The sequence below is a fragment of the Lingula anatina genome, chromosome 7 (assembly GCF_051362555.1).
Source record: "Lingula anatina isolate TDL-2025a chromosome 7, LinAna3.0, whole genome shotgun sequence".
NCBI classification, from domain to species: domain Eukaryota; kingdom Metazoa; phylum Brachiopoda; class Lingulata; order Lingulida; family Lingulidae; genus Lingula; species Lingula anatina.
The window spans coordinates 23,836,345-23,857,863 of record NC_141773.1 but is presented as its reverse complement, the minus strand read 5'-3'; the positions used below and the strand labels follow the sequence as shown (position 1 = coordinate 23,857,863).

The 21,519-nt window shown below is 39.2% G+C and overlaps 2 protein-coding genes across 8 annotated transcripts; one reads left to right on the top strand and one right to left on the bottom strand.

Moving 5' to 3' along the window:
* The first annotated feature begins 853 nt into the window (after window positions 1–853).
* On the top strand, window positions 854–17,080 carry LOC106179852 (cholecystokinin receptor type A). Of its 7 annotated transcripts, none has more exons than XM_087017340.1 (3): window positions 965–1,145; window positions 6,875–7,040; window positions 13,656–17,080. In XM_087017340.1, the coding sequence occupies exon 3, from the start codon at window positions 14,382–14,384 to the stop codon at window positions 15,915–15,917; it is 1,536 nt and encodes a 511-aa protein (XP_086873466.1). In that variant the 5' UTR covers window positions 965–1,145; window positions 6,875–7,040; window positions 13,656–14,381; the 3' UTR covers window positions 15,918–17,080. The 7 variants fall into 7 exon arrangements, with proteins under 7 accessions (XP_013419096.1, XP_086873466.1, XP_086873467.1 ...); XM_087017341.1 differs by having other exon boundaries at window positions 6,875–7,047; XM_013563642.2 differs by lacking the exons at window positions 965–1,145; window positions 6,875–7,040 and adding an exon at window positions 854–936.
* LOC106150537 (uncharacterized) lies at window positions 16,952–20,742 on the bottom strand. The gene is made up of 4 exons (XM_087017342.1): window positions 19,878–20,742; window positions 18,478–19,116; window positions 18,039–18,136; window positions 16,952–17,773 (listed from the first exon to the last, which is right to left on the bottom strand). Exons 1-4 carry the CDS (start codon window positions 19,939–19,941, stop codon window positions 17,426–17,428), a joined length of 1,149 nt encoding a protein of 382 aa, XP_086873468.1. The 5' UTR covers window positions 19,942–20,742; the 3' UTR covers window positions 16,952–17,425.
* Window positions 20,743–21,519: the final 777 nt, after the last annotated feature.

Genomic DNA, 21,519 nt, shown 5'->3' with positions numbered 1-21,519 from the left:
CCCATCATTTAGCTATTTTTATATAATTTATATAAATTAAGTTGCCTTTAGTATAAGTTCCATTGTCTATTGATACTGTATTCTATTATTTTAAGTTATTAAATTTAATGCTGTGTCATATCATATTCTGTTTGTTGTACATCATTCTGGTGAGCCAAAAGGGGGTAATGGATCGATGAAATAAAATGAAAATTGTACATTCACTTCTATACAACAGTCTATAACCGACACATTTATATTTTAGCAAAACGACGCTGGATAAAATGCTACTAATAAAATGCTAGGTTCCAGACGGAGAGTTCCACAGCATCTTTACCCCTTGGGCTTTATAACCATTGTCATTGCTGTTGTTATTATCATCATTTATCTTTTTCCTCTGTTTGATTATTTATGACAGTTACGACGTGTTAATCAGGATGATTGGTAGTGGCACAGCTAATTACAGAGGCAGGGGCTTATTCCACTGTTTACCGCCATAACAGGGTTAAAGAAAATACGCACCTTTTGTCTCATGTCTTGTTGATGTTGGAGTGAGAAAATGTTTAAGATCGATTAAATAAACTTTATCAAGAGATTGACACTAAAGTCAATTTGTCAGGGAAATTATGCATAAATTTGGTATCTCTCCCCCCCCCCCCCCCATCTCCACCTCCGTACCAGGACCGGCGTCTCCAACACAGACAACAGACTACAGAATAACAACGGTCAACGTTGATTATACTAGGCAATATATAGAAACAGGTTAAGACCAAAAGAAGTAAAAAAAAAAACAATGGATGTTTATTAACTCCCTTCATATTTACATAAGCGATATCGCCTCTAGTTAGTAACAGAATGCCGTAGTGGTTACTACATGTCCATGTTATCCCGTCCATCCCTGCTAGCACTCAGTGACAGCGTTCAGTTATTGATCACCAGGGTGTTTGCTGGAAAAAGGTGAGGCTGTCTGCTGAGGTCGTCCGTTACTTGATTATCGTGTCAACTTCCGTGAACTTGGTATAGTACATATATAGGACACCAACGTCACTTTACGTGACCTAGATTGATGAATGAAACCAGTGAGCGTCCCCATAGTATACTTGTGAGAACATTAAGATAGTCTGCCCGGAGAACGCGGTTATTTGACCGTAGTTAAAGCTGTTAAGGTGAGTAACACTTCACGTATATACGGGGGTACTGTGACCTTACTTTTTAACACCCTTTCTTCTACGGAGTACAGGGTTATCGGTGAATAATTAGAATCATCAGTTATAACTAAAGTTTATGAGAAAACCACAAACCTTGACTACGCGTCTGTCTGTAGCAGAGACGCAGCGTTAATCGGGTTAATGTTAACACCGTGAGGACATTAACTTTACTCGTAGGCGATACATTGAAATTGTGTTAAGTACTAGTATAGTAGGCCAACAGTTGTGTTTTACTGAGAACAGACGATTTCCTCTGTAACATGTGCGTAGCTCTAAATAGACATCCGTTATTTAAAGCCGGTGTCAAGCTACAAGGGTCTACAAGGAGTGGAGCGGTGAATGGAGAGGGGATCACGAAATAAGGTGACGTTTAATTAGGTCTGTATGAGAAAAAGGTATTATCCCTATCTGGTAAGCTAGTGACATTGAAGGATGTCTATAACTTTAGCGAGGTGTTGCTGTCTATATTCAGTATATACTAGGGTGACCCCTGACTGTGGTTAGTCATAATAATAATATTGGTGACTTAACGATGATGAACTTAACCAAAACATGTAGTGTCTTCTTTAAGTAAAGGCCTTTTTTCGATGATATCACTGACCGATAGCGGTATATTTTAAGCTGCCAATGAGCAATATTCACAGTCATCTCTTGAGTCTTTTGTATAGTCAATAGAAACCCTAGCCCTCTGTATGTAGCGACGTGTTAAGATTTTAAGTAGTCAAATTTAAACGACATGAACACGATTTTCGGATAAAACATCCGTTCACTGAAAACTGTGTATCCTATTTCTTTTATTTTAATTATCATGACCCCGACTGTAATTTATGACTACTTCTGGAGTGAATTGCTTCAAACACCCCTCATTTTGACGTACACAATAGTTATCAATCATTGAAAATCACTTTATTTTGATAAAAGTCTTCTCCTTTAACTATTTCAAGAAAACCTACATGTAATGAGGCTGGTGATAGTGAGGCACACTGTTCAGGTACATGTAGCATTAAGAGCATTAAGAGGCAGTTTAGTCAACAGCTCAGTGAGCATGCAGATGCCTGAAGAAGTGTTTACGGTAGTTTTTATTAAATCTAGTTGTGTTTTTACTTCCTGAAGGAAACACGCCTGATTGGAATTTCAATGTGTTTTTCTACCCTCTGATAACAGGGACTTCTAGAATAGTAAACAAAACAAAAGTATGATCTATACAATAATTTTATAACAGACTAATAGAGTATACCTAGAGGGCAGAGAGTAGTGGAATTCCTCGCACTGTGCAGTGCTGGTCTCTTTACACAGACATCCGAGAAAGATGAAAAAAGCAATAAAGAAAGAAAAAACGAAAGGAAGATATTTATATCCTGTTTTATTCCTGGTCATCTAAATCACTAACCGACTGGTAACGCAAAGACAGACGCGACACGAACCAATAGTCCTTAGTTGGGGGTTGGGGTTATGTCACGTTAAAATGTGACGCCAAGCAGGTATTAGACAGTCTGCCAGGTAGATTATATAATAGAGGAAAGGAAACAACAAGAAATGTCCATTCACCCGGAGATGATAAGTTCATATGGACAACATAATAAAAATGCAAAAGGTTAACCTGTAAATGTACACAATTGTAGATCATTGGTTTATTTACCATGACCTAGAACAACTGATAAGTTTATTCTACGCTTGTTTGGTGGTAGCCATGTCGAGATCTCTGTCACCAAGAGGAACATTTCATATTATATTTTCTAAAACTAAACGTGATCGCAGCATCACTACCCGCCAAGTAGATGGGGAAAGAGCCACGGAGGTCAAAGTGCAGGTGAAAATTTTTAACCCCAAAAAATTTTTAACCGAAGACCAGATGTGGTAGACGACTGCATTGGTCCTTAAGAGCTGTACCTCATTCACCAGCTGATTGACAGACTGGCAGCTGAAGACGCTTTCACCAGAAGAGCTCTTAGTAAAAAAATTAATTATTTACACCCACGGGCATTTGGCAGAGAGTCTAACAGTACCAGGCGCAATAATATTGTTTAATCTTATGAAATACTGGGTCAGGACTGTTTGCAAGAGACGCTGTTCTCGGTTCGAGACATGACTGATCACTCATAATGTTCAGCACATACTGGAACAGTTCAAGTGACTGTCAGGACCGTCGCCTCTCATCTGAAAGTCAAAGTGACATATCATCATCGATCTTGCCCTATGAGGTGATAAAAACTACTGTAGTAAAACTTGGACGACCCAGGAATATTATTCCACAAGGGAGGCGAAGATTAGTGGCTTTATTCCGGCTGTACACTACGTTCTTTTTTTCTTAAAATATATTAGGATATGATGCTTCGTTGAGATTCTGGGTCTAGACTTGTTTCCTGGTGTAGGCTGAAAATTGCCAACACAAAACTCCCCCATAGAAAATTTATGTTTCAATATTCAAAATAAACGATGTAAGGGTAATTTATGGTAGAATGTTATTAATATTTCTATTGATCTTTACTGTCTGTTGATTTAGTGGTGACTTTGGACAGATAAATAACGTCTTACTTTCAATACTTTGTTCATTTTGTCAATCTCACTGACTCGCCTTCGTGTTGCATTGTTGCGCAATCCAAGTATTGTTTTATAGAGGCACCTGCCCTCTACACATGTACCAGGGCCGCAGATTAATTATGTGCACTTTTCTCCAACACAGTTAAGAATTGTGTCAAGAACTAGCCAGAGACATATCTGTGAATATCTAGTGAAAAATCAATGTATGACCCTGGTAAAGGGTCCCACGTTCCTGTACATCAAAACAATCCCGGTGTCTGTTATTATACTTCTAGCACGCATTTGCAGAGAATACAATCGTTAACAGCGTGCTTCTATTTCACTGCTACGTTAAGTCCAGACAATAAATGCTCACTGAGGGAGAAAGTTGACTCTGAAGTTATAAAACCTGACCATTTTTCTCACATGCCTCTCAATATTTGTAATTTAATGAGGGAGTAATATAAGTAACCAGTTATCATTATCATCTGTGATGAAATGTGGCTTAAATTATTAGCACATTAATGTGGCCATACCACAGTTAGCTTTTGTTTCTCTCTCTCTCTCTCTCTCTCTCTCTCTCTCTCTCTCACAACATAGAGAGGGGGGGATAAGAAAGAGAGGGGTGGAGGGATGAGAGATAAAATCAAATGTCAACTGTTCTGTCCGCATTGGTGAAGGCAAACAACTTAGTACATATCGGTCAAATTGTCTGATCTTCAACTCCAGGTAGCAGATATTCAGCCCTCTCCTTTACAACTGTACCTGCCCAGTAATAATGTAATGCTGAGTTCATATATCTGCTATATTCCCAGGAGTCTTATCTCCTCGTTCTACCACTTCTACCAGCTGAAATCATCAAATACACTAGCAATAAAAACCCCTCGCTGCTAGCTGTCATGTAGTAGTGCGGCGGTTTGTTGATTACACTGATAACTGCTGAAATTGAATGGTAGATTTAATCAAATGGGCGACATAAGTGAGGGCGTAGCGTTCTTGATGAAAATGCAATGTGGTGAAACTTTAACTGATTGGTTTTATCAAGAACTTCCATTTTTTTATACCGTATTTTACTGCATAAATGTTTCCTGCGATAGAATTGACTCTGTGTCACAGGTTTTCTTCCTTTGTACAAAGGCCCCATTCAGAATAGGAGAGTTACTAGTCCGAGGGTCAAATATGGCGACCCACTACAAAGCTTGCCGTCTAATCCGCTAATAGACACTGAATAGATATCCAGTTGGGGAGTATTCAAGTGGGTCGGCCATAGTTGACCCTCGGACTAGTTAGTCCCCTATTTTGAATGGCCCCAAAGACTATGACCAGGCACTAGCTATACTGACGTTTTACAGTAACAATCCACGGACGACTTATGCTGTAACATTTTCATTAGTATTAATGCGCCTACTCCAGCCATTGGCACTAGATCAATTTCACTGCTGCTGAAGGCTCATCTGATTATTTTTACATCATAATATATTATACACAATTGATAATTAGCAGTGGCTTATTGGTAAAAGTATCAGGTATGGCCTCGTTAGATAAAATGAAAAGGTGGGTGTTGGGGATGGGGGTGGAGGGGTTCCGGAATTGACAAAACTGATAACGGAGTAAAACTGAGATTTTTGCGTGGGCCAAAATATCACATATCATTCAAAATAAACCTTTTGTTTATTTGACTGAATAGTCACTTACGTAGATGCCATCCGACAAGAAGCTATTCGAGTCTCATTTGTGCTGGGAATTCGTTCAAGGGTGTCACCACCCCCAGGGTCTGCGTCAGTACCCTGGGGATGGCATTCTCAGTGTCTTGACGTTGAAGGAAGTACTTTTCTTTAGTGTCTGCTTCGCCTCTCTCTCTCTCTCTCTCGCCTTCTCTCCACGCACCTGTCAGCTAATTGCAGTATAACGTGATGCTGAATTTAATTACTCTGTCAATTTTGTAATTCAATTTTCCACACGCCTGCAATTGTCTGCAATGTTAAGGCTGCTACCTGCTTTTGATAATATACGGTGATTAATGAAACGGAATTTTATCGAAGTTATAAGGTTGAATACACGAGGTTCGTCCTTCAGGTTTTATTAAGACGTGTGTGAATTAACAGCTAAATCTTTATCATAGAAATGGTATTTTTATTTGTAAATGTATTGGATTATTTTTTTCTTATATCTTTTTTTCTTTTTGGTGGAGGGGGTTTCTATATTTCCGGCCACCATAGCAACAATATCCCTGATTTATGGACAAATTTAAACTAAGTCCTAGCTTTCAACGAGGGCCGTTGCAGCTGTTAAAATCTTCATTAAGAAGTTGATCGTTGTCGAAAACGGCTGAGATTTCTTCTGTATTGGCTTAGTGGAATAAGTAGTGAAGGTCTGCAGTACTAGTGTTATACACATTACGTACTGGTTCACTGCGGGTTGGTGTATGATGTTAGACTTACTCAATGTTACCTAAGGAACAATTACATTTTCTTAGAACAAATATAACTAAAAAATAGAAAAATACTCAAATTTAACAGGTCTGAAATTATATGTTAATCATTTTGCTAACAAAGTAGAACTGATATTAATAAAAAGAGTGTTATCCAGAGGAGGAAGGAAAATCAACAATAAACAGGCCGGCGTTCTTGTCCAGGAACATGATTTGGTTGATAAATACGGTATATGAAGGAGTTAGTTAACGGTCTGCGGCAGTTATCACATGTCTCCCGTAGCTTTAATAGCGGGTGACCACCTTTCAATGAAGTTGTTTGTGATATCTAGAGAGCTTTCAAACGGGAAGTTACATAGATAATAGCCATCTGAGACTGTAACTATTTTTGACTATATCAGCTGAAGCATGGTGCTAGTCAATTAGTCTATGAGAATAAATGCTGAACTCGGGATGACGGTGGGGATTTGGGGTCTCATTCCTGACAAATAAGATAACATTTGCGTACACATGTTTTCAAAATATCCTGCCATCTCCGACTATAAATAAACTGAAAATTCTGAGTATGGTTTTCAAGAATCGGCAACCCTGTTTCAGCGAGTACAGCAGTGTCTATGCGTTGGAGGATTACGTGGCTGTTGACTGGACTACTCACCTGTTTACCTCTCCTCACCACGACACCACGCGCCGCGTTTCCCGCCTGTCCTCGGAAACTTAATCTCACTCTGTGTTCCAGGGACAAAGGAGGAATAATCTGAGTAATTCATTTCAAGGAGCGGAGAGGTCTGCAGGGAAACAGAGAGAAATAGATATAAGTTTGACGAACGTATACGGGACACGATTTGAATATAGCAAAATTTAGGAAAATAACATGTCGGGAGTTACTTGTTGAGGGAAAACAGGTAAGAGGTAATATTATAATGTTGAACGTTGAATGTTGAAAACATATTTATCTATATTAATGGAGCTTGAAAATGGTTATCATTGCTTTGAATTAACGGAGAACACGGACAATGAGGGCAGGGGGTTCCAAAATCGGGCAACTCCTTGAGAAAAATCGTAGCCTGTAGTAGGTGTAGTTTTGGATATGTGTCGTAGATGTTATATTTTCATAAGAAGTTGAAGCGCACTCCAACAAGTTGATGTTTTAGATTGTTAGTTAATCACCAGCACAGCGTTAAAAGGTTGTGGAAACATTGAGGCACCTGATCTGCATATGATTCTAGTTTCTACTCATTCAGAAACGGGGAGTCTATTGCATATGGAAGTCAAAACAAAAAGCCACTAAATTCAAACAAGATAAATATATATTAATACGTGTAACAAATTTGCGCAGTCTTCAGATTTCTATAGAAATGTTTTGTGTTTTGTTGGTTTATCAGCCAGTCAACAACCGAGTTTACACAAAAAACAGTAGAATCATTGGGACATATTATTTTTTATTGAACAGAAATACATCAAGATGCTCCAATAACACGGTACTTAGCATTAATATAAAACACTCATGGCGGCAATAGTAGTGGAACCGGATCTTTATCCCAAATCTGGCAGGTGTTAAGGTTTGGTGTTACGAAGGGGAAAACTGAAAATAAACTCTGGTAATTAGGAAATAAGTGCTATATTTAATACCCTGGCGTGCCATCACTATTAAAAAGGGAGGAGGACACCGATAGAATCACCCTGGATGGGAATAAATATTTGACCTTATCTACCTGTACCGCAAATTTTGCAGAGGAAAGTCGCATATTTTTGAAGTAGCCAGTGCCCTTATACGCCAAGATCAAAGAAAATAATGGTTTAGCAATCGCATGTTTTGCATTATCGTTAGCCACTCTTCATTTCACATCATTTGGTAAAAAATCTTCGCCCTGCGTGCTTCAACCTGACCCTGCAAGAACAGTTCAAAGCTCCGTTTCCAGTCTAGCTGTTCCGGGTTCACTTCGTGCTATCGCAACAAACCGTGGGAATGTGATTATTGACCAATGGGATGCGAATCTAACCAAATTTAAGTTGTCATCGTAGGACTATGGTTATATATCATAATATTTTGGTCTACTCACTAATAACCGACACATCTCAAATGGAAGTGCGCCTTGAAGCTGTTGGTCGATATGAGTACGACAGGCTGTTCTTTGATCTATACCTTGATGAATCAACTTGTACAACTATTTAATTTCCTTGACAGCAAATTACGCCACAACGTCACCATGCATCCACAGATGAAAAGCTATTTTCAATTATTTAAGACCCACAGAACGAAAAGACATTGAAGTATACTGTATATTTCAATAAAAGCATGCACAAAAACCAGACCGAGTTCATTAATGTTTTATTCAAATGAACAATTTAGGAGATTAAACTTTTCTAATCATTCTACCATTTTGATAGGGGTGAACGCTTCCTTTTTGCAAATAGTTCTTTCTCTAACCATTTGGTCCATTGAATAATTAATGAAAACAACAGACTTGGTGATGGACGACCGTTAATATGCATTAAGGGCGAATAGTTGTGATAAAATAGAACGCTGCTGATTAAGCAGGTGTCTGCTTCACGCTGGGGGTGTATTCTGAAACTAGGATTGCCCACTTGACTACCTTGTACAGCAAAACACACGTTTGGGGATAACGTGTCCTTTTACTCGTCTAATCAGTTTTTGATGTAAATCCATCCATCCATCCCAGCCTGTCACGCCAACTGCTGGGGGTGGGGGTATGGGGTGGGGGTGGGATGTGGTCTCCACAGACTTATTGGTTCATTAATGGTCATTGTGTACCCCTAGTTTCCAGATTGAATTGAGTTTCCTGTTAATTTTGAAACCCACGGTGGCAGTGGTGACATAGAGTTGGTGCCTTTTATGTGTGGAAAACTGCCCATGGTGATGTGAAACATAAACTAGGAGGAAAAAAAGAAGCAGTTTTTGAATTGGTTGTGCTATGTAACAGGGATGTAGTGCTTGTGAAACGAGGACCGTAAGTGATTGACCAAATTAAGAGATACTAAAATACTCAACCATGAGAAAAGACATTTTTTTCTATTTTAGATAGGTTTCTGAAGCACGGCAGAATCTCATACTTTCCCCCGGCCACTGATGGCTGACCAAGTAGTTGATTAAATGTGTTCTTCCAGACAGAAACTCATGTCTCCCGGGCTGACTGGGCCTCTACTTAACCATTTCCGAAGTCAATACGACATGTGGGCAGGCAGAGAGGAGATCAATGTTTGTCTCCAAAGGGCGCGGCTGTTTCTGGAAAAAGATGTGTTCCGTTTCAGAACCTCTCAGGCATTTTTAGCGTACATCCAGTCAGGTTTTATTGGGGGAACGTACAAAGCTGCGCTATCGACCCAACAGACATACTGATAGGAAACAATAACTTAGTGTACAATTGAGATTATACCATTAGCGAAAGCTTGTAAAACAATATGTCTCCGGTAGCCTCACCTTCGTTGAACGCCCTCTAGTGTTGAATTATCAGAATCAAGGGTTCAGATTGATGCCTTGAAATTCTTACCGGACAGAGCGGTTTTGGTCGGGTTGTGAATAGTGTGCCGTAGAAATCACCTTGCTTTAGTTATTCGCTATGCAAGATGCGTCTTTTGATGAGTTTCTAACAGTTCATTAACGAGTAGGACCGGTGTGCCTAAGGTAGGTTGTTTATCACGGTATATGTTTCTGTACCCGGAAAGGTTTGTGTTTACATACGGCCACTGAGTTACAGTTCAAAATTTTAGGTAAAGAAATTCATGATAGCGGTGTGATAAACCCATTTTCTATTTTTTAAGCATTAGCACCATATTATTACTCTACCATAGCTGCATTCAACTTTATTTTCCGTCTTTTCGTATTTGCAATTTCTAATAACGCCGTTGCACAACAGATTTATAGCATGACATTACGATATAGACAATTAGTAGGGAATTTAAACTATAATGTGTAAAATTGCGACTCTCTGTGGACCGTTTTATTCATATTAGTGCTTTTCAGAATATTACTGCTTAATGGATAGTTTCTGGCAATTATGATTTATGGTTTGGTTAACCCCCGCTTGGTGTTCAATGTTGCTCTTCTCTTTGTGTTATTTGGTTCCAAGTTTTTGTTATAGACGGTATCTCGTGAACGTTTGGGCTATTCGTGACACATTTTGTTTTATTATTATTTTTTGTGCTGTTGTTATTGTTGTTTATTGCTTGCGTGCTTGCTTGCTAGCAACACCCTTCAATTTGACAGGTAGTGGTTTGATATATGACAAAATGCTGGAAGGAAAAAATACCTTCTTTGTTGATAATATTAATCGCATCAATAACAGTATAGATGATTTCGTGCACACTTTTCTATTGTGATGATTTCTGGCAAAGCATCATCACGAGGATATCGCGGGCGTAATGTGGCGTGAGGATGGCGTAATTGGCGTGAGGATGGCGTAATGTGGCGTGAGGATGGCGTAATGTGGTGTGAGGATGGCGTAATGTCGCGTGAGGATGGCGTTATGTGGTGTGAGGATGGCGTATTTGTCGCGTGAGGATGGCATGAGAATGGTGTAATGTGACGGTAAAATGGGGGTAAAACGACTCAAGGAAACGAGGCATAGTTTTGGACACTATTTCAATTATTCCCCTGATATGCAAAATTAACTTTGATGATCGGTGCCCATTTGTAGGTGCCTTACGTCTTAATATTATTATTTGGGTAATTGTTCCATATTCTGTTCGGATCATCACAATAAGCTGCATTTACTCACAATAGTTGACATTTTGTCAAAATTACTTCATTTATAAATGATGTGCACTATATGGTCATTACGTCACTGTCAGTCAATCCTTCACGGTTGTTTTAAGTGCGCCAATGCCCTGCACGCTAATGGAATACATCCATCCATTTAAAACATCAGCGTCCATTCAAAACATCGCTGAACATTAAGTTAATAAAGATTAATTGACACAATTAACAAATTCACGGACGATGTATTCTGGTATGGACGGGTTATCACATGTGTCCACCTTACCACTGAATAGATGAACATTTGTCAACTGATATCAATGTGTAGTATTTGATATCCTCATGTATTAGATGTACATTAAGATCGAGGAACGATGTGCGATGATGATAATAGCACGATATTTACGTTTACAAAAGCTGGCTAAATGTGTCCATGTTTGCCGATTGCATACTTAATTATATTTTCGAGTATAGCGACCAGACGAATATCTCGAGTGTACAGTGCAATTCATTTCTGTAATAGGTTTTGCGTTTTCCCTCTCACGCCATCATGTGGATGAATACTAGCTTGGTGTTCATGCCACTATTGCCAGCAGAAAAAAAAAACGTAGATAACAAAACATGATGACTAAGTCATAAGGCTTGTCAGTTACTTACCATTAGGTAATACCATTAGTGGGAGACTATTTCACAATCCATTATTTCCTATCACATCTAACTTACACGTTTCGATTAATTTGTAAAACATGTTGAGGGACATTATAGAGGGAACCAACATAGAAAAGAAAGAACTAAGTCCCATTGAAGATGTATAAGTAGTAGAATTTCATTATTAATGTATGTATACAATACAATTAGCGAGCAGAACACACATACAGAAATATATAATATCAATTTGGTTGCAAAAATATGGATACAGTCAGCTGCAGATACATTTGGCACATTGCGGTTCTTGCTTTATTTTCAGTAACAAAGCTGTCGTTATTTCTTGACTGGTTTTTATTTATCGGGTCATCTAAGTAATAGCCAGAGAGGCTCTGTTAAGGCTGCAAGATAGTTATGTCTGAGTACCTGTAATGCACAAGGGCGACAGGAGGCTGCAGGTGCTCAGGCAAAGGTTTGGTTATCGCGATCAGACATACCCAGATGGCATATCACCTTCGTAAACGCCGGCAAGAAACACTGTTAAACAGGTATCTTATTGCAATATCATTAGTGGTGTTTGTTAATGGTAAATGCTGGCACCAGTTTAGGAACCGTCAATATTAACTATACATAGAGACACTTACTAAATGGTCTGATCTAGTGTTTTTGGGTGGGTGGTTTGGATTGATTGATTTTTAATGTTGGTCCAAGCGTCTTGCGTATACAAAACGAGACTAATGAGAACGTTAAATGCAGGTACACAAAAAGTGATTAGTATATGTCATGCGCAGTAGCCTGCCAAATGTTTGTATTTGCCAGACGGTTTTCCGTTTTAAAAGCATCCTTGGTGTTGCAAAAAGAATGCTGTCAAGCATATTTCACTAACATCAAAATCTAAAACGCCAGCTGTATTGTAATGAAATAAATCCGATTTTACTTTAAATTAGAAGTTAGGTTAGCGTCGACTTTGCTCTAAGATTTGTGAACTTGAGGTCTGATAAAGGGGAATATTGACCGATGTCGTGTCGCCAGAAACAGAAACATTAAAATAGCAAAGTTATTCATATATTTTAGTTAGACGAGCAGATGTCTGCGCATGGGTGCAGTCAGACATACTTAGATAATAGCAAGATTCTTCGGTAATTTAGTTGAAAATAAACTGTATTGTGAATAACACAACATGAAGAGAAACTGTTTTACCATTAATAACGTTACCGAAACGCTTTTTGGTTATTTAAACGTTATTGTAACGTTATATTTACATTCAGTGTTTGCTGAGTCTGTTGACTGACTTGAATTGAATAAAACTGAATGTGTCGGTAACTTTCATGAAACTTGAGCGGGGATTTATAAGCCACTGCTCAAAGCTTTTTAATAATATATTTACTACAGGAGTAACGGTAATAAATGTTTAGTGGAGACACCCAGCAATCTTCCTACAACCCTAAATACCTCGATCAGCGTTGATAATGTTCCAGCGCCCACACCTGACATAGTTCTCAGGTGTCAGCAAATCCAGGAAGTTTGGTATTTCTAAGAACCTAATTACCTAAAGACAAACGAAATCTAGAAACGTTTGACTAGATATGTGGTATTTCGGGTATATATAGAACTCTCTCGGCGGGCGGTCGTCTATCTTATAGTCAGTAACAGTTCCCCAGATTGAGTGCGTCCGAGACATTTATGGAGAAACTTTTATGTTGCCACGCGCAATGATTTAATCTACTGTTAAATAATATGCACTATCACCCTAAGTCCTACATTTCATTACATTGAAGTCGGTGATGATAAGGGGGACTTCATATTTGATGTTTAAAAAAAAACATAATTTTGAATTGTGTGTTGAAAGAAATTTAATACATTAAACTCTTTCAAACTCATGATAACATGGCTGACACATGCTGTAATGGCCAGAGAAGCGGATTTGATCAACTTGGCCGACATTACTGGCAATGAGACAAACGTCATCATTCATCATTTTTGTAAGCAGAAGCCAGGCCTATAACACTGTGCAACTATCATGTTAACATGTCTTTGTCATAGCGATGTATCATCTCTTTCCTCTTTTTTTTTTCTTTTTTACCTCTGTGCATAATATAGTTTCATATATTCATATTAACAGATTGTCCATGATAGTATGAACTTCGTTTCTTTCCAGAAAAATCATCAGAATTTAGAAGAAGAATTCAGAAAAGTGACTGCAAAGTACAGCTCAGAAAGCTGTCCAATGGAATAGTACAAGAAAGTTTTGCCAAACAGTTATAAAATTAAACTACCGAACCTGCCGTCTCAACGTTCACATTTTCATATCTTGGAAAACACCAGCAGGACAGTTTACTACGAAGTCATTATCGTAAAATAGGTGCTAAAGATGTACAGTATGGTGTTGGATGTATTGTCGCACCTTCAAACTGGTCGCCTATGTATTTCAAATGGATTACACGCATGAATCTTGGGAGCTCTTGGGAACGTGGAGGTAGCAACAGTGACGTCACTACACGTCACAGCAGTATGACAGACAACGTTTATCATATATCATAAATATATAAAGCATTGGATATTCCAGTACTTCGTGAAGACGTGTCAGTGATTCATATATAAGAACTGGGAACAACGACTACCAATAGGCCTTTCTAGTTAACCAAGCCCACGTTTGGTAGGTTAAGAATAAGAGGCGATACATTAAATATTCAGGAAGAGTTATAAATGTATAGAAACAGTAACGCCGTACCATTGTAGGAGATATAAAAAGCAGTGCTTCATTAGATAGACGGCATAAATCAAAGTGAAACCAACCAAGACAGTTCACCAAAGAGATCAAACAGTGAACAATCTATGGCTCACAAGAAAATATAGATATTATGTCACACTGAGCCACCTCAAAATGGAAAATATTAGCTTCTACATAAACGACACACGGGAAGAGTATAGCTGTTACTCACAATATATCTACAGACCTATTGGTCCTTATGACAACCACATAGAGTACCAGACCAGCCAGTGGCTGAATAAGGTCGTTCCGCCAATATTGCTAATTCTGGGAACAATAGGAAATGTCACATCATTTTTTGTTTTACGGAGACCTTTCATGTTAAGGACTTGGACGGGTTTCTTTTTGCGAGCTTTAGCGGTCTCGGATACAGTCGCCCTGTGGCTAGGACTATCACGACATATGATCAGGGTTTACGACGGCGGTTACGACATCAGGAACTTACATGACGCTGTCTGTAAACTACAACGCTTTACTTTATATACATTCTTAGATTTATCAGCGTGGCTATTGGTTGGTTTGACGGTTGGAAGGTACATTTCAACTTGCCACATTTTCAAGTCTCACCGCTACTGCACAACCAAGCGAGCCAAAATTGCGTTAGCGGTGACAATCGGATGTGCCGTGGCGAAGAATTTGCACGTCTTCTGGACCGTGACGTTGAACTATAACAACAAACAACAACTCTTGTGTAACCACTTCTGCGATTCTGAATACTTTTATTTTTGGAAGAAAGTCTTGCCTTGGGTGGTGTTTTGCGTCTACGCTGGGGGGCCATTCACGTTTATGATGATTTTGAATATATTAATTATAAGAGCGTTGCAGAAGTCTTCCAAATTTCAGGGTGTTGCTTGTAGGCCAGTCATCAAAACCCCAGGTACTTGCAGCAAAAGCTATTATTTCACATCTACTAGTGGATCACGTAAAAATTCCCTGTCTCCGAAGCAAACGCCTCTTTTAACGCGGGTGACGAGGGACCAGTCACCTGCGTTGGAACGCAAAGTGGAGGAAATCTTGTCCAAGTCCCTCAATGGTGCGAAGGAATGTAACAGAAATAAGTTGTTACCTACAGGGGGAGGGTGTCATTCTCCGCCTAACGGCCTCTCTCCCGCCCATACCCCCACGGGATCTCGGAGACCGTCACATATCATTGAGGACATTATCAGAAAACACAGGGAGAGCAAAGATTCCAACAACCACAAAGACTTCCGGTCGAAGTCTACCACCATTATGCTTCTCGTAGTGACGTTCAGTTTTCTTTTATTAGCGAGTCCGAGTTTTATCAATTTGATTGTAGAGCCATATTGGAATGCAAATATAGCAACGCCGAAGGAACAAGCTGTCCAGAAACTGGTTTCTACAGTCGTGTTGTTATTGACCTATATCAACCATTCTATCAATTTTTTGTTGTACTGCGTAAGCGGGAAGCGGTTCCGATGTGAACTTCTGCGCATGTGGAGATGCATCCCCGAAAACGTTCCTGTTCACTCCACCCACTGCCACAGCAGGGACAGCCTACACAGACTCCATCTAGACACCGAAATGAACGCTGGAAGAGGAAGTCCTCAGAGAAGTCCTCATAGAAGTCCTCATTTGAATCGTAAAGCCGCAAATCACTTAGACAATTTAGACAAAATAAGCGTCGTTTAGGTCATAAATGTTATGAAAAAATCACGCACGTTTTAGTCTAGGACCTAAATTATCTTCTATCCTAGTTTTAGTCAAATAATGACTCTATTTTAACTTTGATAGTCAGAAAGAGGTCACATTTATAATATTGTATATTTTTTAGGCGTGGCTCCACATATAATATAATAGGACATTCTACTGTACGTAATGTTCTAGTCAACAATGGCTGTATACCTTTAACTACTCACTTTTTTCGTCGTAGTGTTGGACCAAATACACTGAGAACAGAATATACCGGGTAATAATATCATCATTCAATCGAACCGTTATTCTACCTGCTATGCTTATAATCCATTTCGGTACTAGAGTATTTTGGGTCATCCCCTTGTTTCTCGACCAAAGAGAAAGTTACACGTGCGGTTGAAATGGTTTCTGTCGTAAGCGTAGGCCTGCATAATGTCTCTCCGTATGCATACAAATGTACTTTATGTGGCTGTTGTCTGTTTTCTGTTTAAAGTGTTTAATATTTAATTGTTGTACGATAGTATTATTGTTTTTTACTTTTTTTTTGTCTGCGCACAACTGCACGTTTGACGTAAAAAGAGCCAGCGAAAGAAAAAGATGGCAAAGTTGCGTAAAAAGAACAAACAGTAAAATTAGCTTTCGTCGAATTTAAATTGTCTTAATACTTTTCATCGATATAAATTTAAATATTTATCAACACGAAGTATTCTGCCATTACAATATTGTCTTCTACGTACAGTCCGATTCTACACAATGTATGATGCACGCACATCAGGTGTATCGTGCGACGGGTCCAGTATTAAGCATTTGTTTCAGCGTATTAATCAAAACATGACTTAACATAACTTTTTGATCAATTTATGGTTAATATATTCCCACCACTTGTAAAATTTGCAGTTAACACTTTTCTATGTCATGTTGTAAATTATATTTGTTCGGAACATCTTAAAGCCGAAGAGGTTTTGTTGTAACGTATGCTCCGTCATAAACCGACCAAAATCTACATGTGAATCAGCCCGTCGTCATCAATGTTTATTGTTTTTGTTTTTTTTTTTCATTTCTGTGATTCTGGTTGATACTTACATGTATATAAATGTCAAAAACCAAGGTGTCACTTTTTTATGTATTTTTCATTACAGTATTAAAATTATCGTCCAAAATATTAACGCCGTTATTGTTCAGCGTTTCACACCCCTTCATTTTACGTCACTACAGTCGGTGTTTAACAGGAAGCAAAAATGAACGCACACGAATGACTAAACAAAGCTTGGAAACAAGTAATAATATATCGCCTCACTATTCTAAAATGTTTCGTTTATAACTAAGAGGTCTTAAGTACTGCCCGTTTCGAAAGCTCTACTGGTTGGTTTTATTTAAAGTTAATAGGTGGAGACGTAGAAAAAAAACTTTCCACCGTCAGTGCTAGCCTTGAATGAGATCAGCACGTAGCCATGCGTATCAAAAATTACATGAGAATATTGAATATGTATAGATACACGTAACAATCACACTATTTCCTCACATTCTTTAACATCAAGTAGAGAAAGCATCGGTCCCTTTCCCTGTTTGCGACACGTGACGTCAGTTGTAGTCGGTGACGTCACAGACGTGACGTCAGACGACTGTCTTCTGTAATAAAGGAGAGCTGCCTCTGTGGCGTTGCTGCCATGGCGAGACCTAGATTCTAGGTAGAATTCAACCGGCTGCGGCTCACTAACCGTCGAGGGATCTATCGAAACCTGCCTGGTGTTGTAACGAATGCTACGGCGTTTCTTGGGTTGGGGTTTTAAACAGCCGATAGCTGGGAGACTTTTATTGCAGGCGTCGCATATATAGATTTTGGAACTATCGCACTGAAATATGAAAGGGAAAAGTAGAAAGAATTCGTAGCAACGTAGGTCGTCAGTCAAAAGCAAAGTTGCGTGGCAGTAATATAAATGAGTGCTTTGAATCTTCCATGCATACATGTACATAATAATTTAGTGTGATTGTTGATTTTTCCTTTATTCAAATTAGTTATCAGATTTCGCTTTATGGCGACTGAAAAAGTATAAAATACAAATCAAGAAAAATATTGTTTTACTTTAAAAATTTCCAAAACGTTGCAGTACTTGTTACCTTTATTAAAACTATAATCATAGCCAGTATGGCTAGGGTACCCACGGAGGCAAACCCTATCCCCAGGTAGAGAGCTTTGTCACTGTGGTCACCGCCAGCTGGAAGGGAAATAATATATATCACATCTTAAGTAGGATGCCTTCTTCGGCCTTATTTCCAGGGGTTGACCAAAACTCACCCCTTTAATCAACGTTTCCATGGACTCGAACGGCGCTTTTTTTTTTTTTTTTTTTTTTTTTTGAGTTAACTTAAAACTTACTGCATGATCATATACAAAGCAAATACTCAATAAACGTGCAAAGAAATTTAGGGAAATATATATTTTTCTAAAGGTATTTTCAATTATTACAAACCCCACTGGAAATCTTCATGTCTTTATACAGAAATATTCTTGGAATGAAATACATCCTCAGTGTTTAAAGGTGAATAAACTTCTTACCTGGCGTCGTTTCCTGATCTCCAGTTTTATTGCCAGATAAAATACTAACTTCACGTAGATTCTCAAGATTTCCGCTTGTCTCTGGTGAGTCATATCTCGTATAACTGTCAATGTTGGGCGGAGGGGTTATTGAGAAAGGCTCCTTTGGGTATATTGTTGTTGATAAAGAAACATACATATTTTTGTAATTGATCGCTCGACGTTTGATATGAGACAACAGAGGGGTATTGAGGTTTGACGTCATAGGTTGGGTTGATACGTCACCACGTAACTCGTGACGTAGCACCTCTTCTCTACCATTCCCCTCTGTATTTAATACGAGATTATAAGAGATTTGAGAGACTTTCTTTTCGCCGTTGATACCAGCACATATGTAAACCCCTCCTTCGTGTAATTGTATGTTGGCTATTGAGTGTTGGGCTCCGGTACCAACCCTTCTAATCCCGAATACAGGGAAAGCTCTCTTATAGAGCCACATCAAGCTAAGTGTAGGTTTGACGACTGTTGGGTCCCGCCTCGGTATCAGAGGACTTGACCACGTGCACGTCAGTGTCACGTGGTCACCAACACGTGGATGGAGGGGATGAGCCCGGATCTCAAGGCTAGAAGAACCACTGGGTGGGAAACTCGAGATTAACGCTGAAATGAATACGCTGGAACATTGTCTTCTGATAAAAAATTTTGCCTAGTTCCAATGTGACCAGTCATGAAGTGCAAAACGGCAGCAATCATCGGATTTTAAACCAACACTTGCACTGTATACAAATTAAAATGCAATAAAAACAATTATTATTGTTATTGTTGTTATTATTATTATTACTAAACGGCACATAATGATAGCAAATCTAGATCCCAAGCCATCCAAAACTCTCCAAATTAAAAATATCAAACGCTTAGGGGCTAAGTCCACATTTAAACTACACCATGATTTCTCCAGATATAAACCTTCAACTAGTGTATTAAACGGAGTAACTGCGTGATAATTTGTTTTGCCTATATAAACGAGCTCAGGCACTGTTGTAAACTTGGAGGAATCGTTTTTTGTTCAAAGTTGTAACCCACCACTTTTTCACAAAAACGATACGCCGGAAAAGATGAAGTTGGTATTTAAATCTCAATTAGATGACTGAAAACAAGAACTGATTAACCGTCTTCAGTCCAGGTGTGACAGGAATGCAAGTCCAAGGAATGGAAGTCCTGGGTCCCATATGATTGGTACGGGTAAGGGTTAGTTGGAGTATTGGGGTTAGTCTATGGGACGACTGTCACCTGTACAAAGTAATGGTAAGCATACTACGGTTCCTCGCGGACTACCATTCCTGTTACACCTGTATTACGGCAAGTACTGGACTACATGATAGACACCGTTGAACCTCCAGAGTGTTACCAGACAGACCTACCTATACACAGGCAGTGAGAGATCCAAGACACAGGAAGTAGTGGACGGCGTTCTGTCTTCAGCATTATTCCATTTCATTTTTACCACAATTAATTGAATCCGCCGAGGTTCAGGAATTAGCCCATAGCACCCGAAGATCTGTTCCATTTGGCATTCATGTCGCCAGGCATAGTATAGACCAATCAATAGGCAGCTGGATACGGTCTATGGAGGCCCCCTAGATACTCACTACCCTCGTGTTTAAATTGTCGTGTGAACCCTTCCCATCAAAGATACTCGGTGCTTAAGGTGACATTGCGGCCGTAAAATGCTAAAACGTAAGTGTCGTATGTAGGCAGCTGAGATACAGATAATAAATCGTCCAGATCGCTGATCGGTTATGTTGTCAGTAGGTCAGGAACCAAGGTCTTGTTAAACGTATCATGATTTATTCAAACACGATAAGAAAAAGTGCCAGCAGACCCCTCGTGGCTCTGTAACATGTACACATGCATATAAAGGCTTGTTCTTTGAATCGTGTTCTTCATTTTATTTTTCGTCTTATCTCCGGCAAAACATTACGCATAATCAGTATTGATTAAAAATTTGTAGAAATGTCTGCAACAGTATCAAAGTGATGTTTGAAGAGTCTATAAAGATAACCCTTCAAACTATCGCCAGGTGCCCTAGAAGAGTCTATGTTGTCAACAAAGTATGACCTGGTGTAAATATTTAGTCCTGGGCCTTATAACGTATACGAGGACATGAGATCAAAGTTGAAACACCATTGCCTCAGTGCCAAGTCGGGGCCGTAGCGATAGTCCGAAGGTTCAATAGTCCGAAGGTTCATTGGTCCGAATGTTCACTATAGAACCTTCGGACCAATGAACCCTTGATTAAAAAATAGATGAAAATGTAACCACTTTTCGGACCAATGAACCTTCGGACTATCGAGACGCCCCCGCCAAGTCCACCGTACCTGTGCCTGTACATGTAGGGCCTGGTTAACGGGATTGAGTACGTTCTAGGATTTTATTAGATAATGCAGAAATAAACATCATCTTGCTATGAAATAATGGTGTTGCATCAAAAATTCATCGTTGTGCATTGTGTATTCAAGCTGATGGCGTAACAACAGCGTTTTTACAGCTTTTTTTTTAAATTGTAAAATCGTTGATAAACGCCCCCCCCCCCCTTCACCCAAGCAGCTATCGACACCGAGTAATGCCTATTATATTACAACTATGAGTACTTCAATCCAGTGCTACAGTAGATACTTTTTCTTAAAGATTTAAACCTGACTTTATCAGTACGTACAGAGGCTAATAATCATTGTAAGGCCTGTGTTTAATGGGGGGGGGGGCGTCTCGATAGCCATGCAGTGGGGTAATGAGCGGGAGATATGTAATGTAGGGTATTGGGCAGGGGGGTTAAATTCAGGCAAAGTTCCTTTCCAAAAGCGACAAACAGGCTGACCTGGGTTGCAGAGAACTGTAGAAATTCCTTCACCAACTTCACAATTATAAAAATGAAAGCGGAAAGAGTTGTAAAAACTTGGCGTAAAAAGAAAGTCGCGTCTTGAATGAGAACTCTCTACGATACAGAGATTCCAAATTAAGCGGTTACTGTGGTTTACTGTGGTCGACGTTAGTTCCAAGACTCAA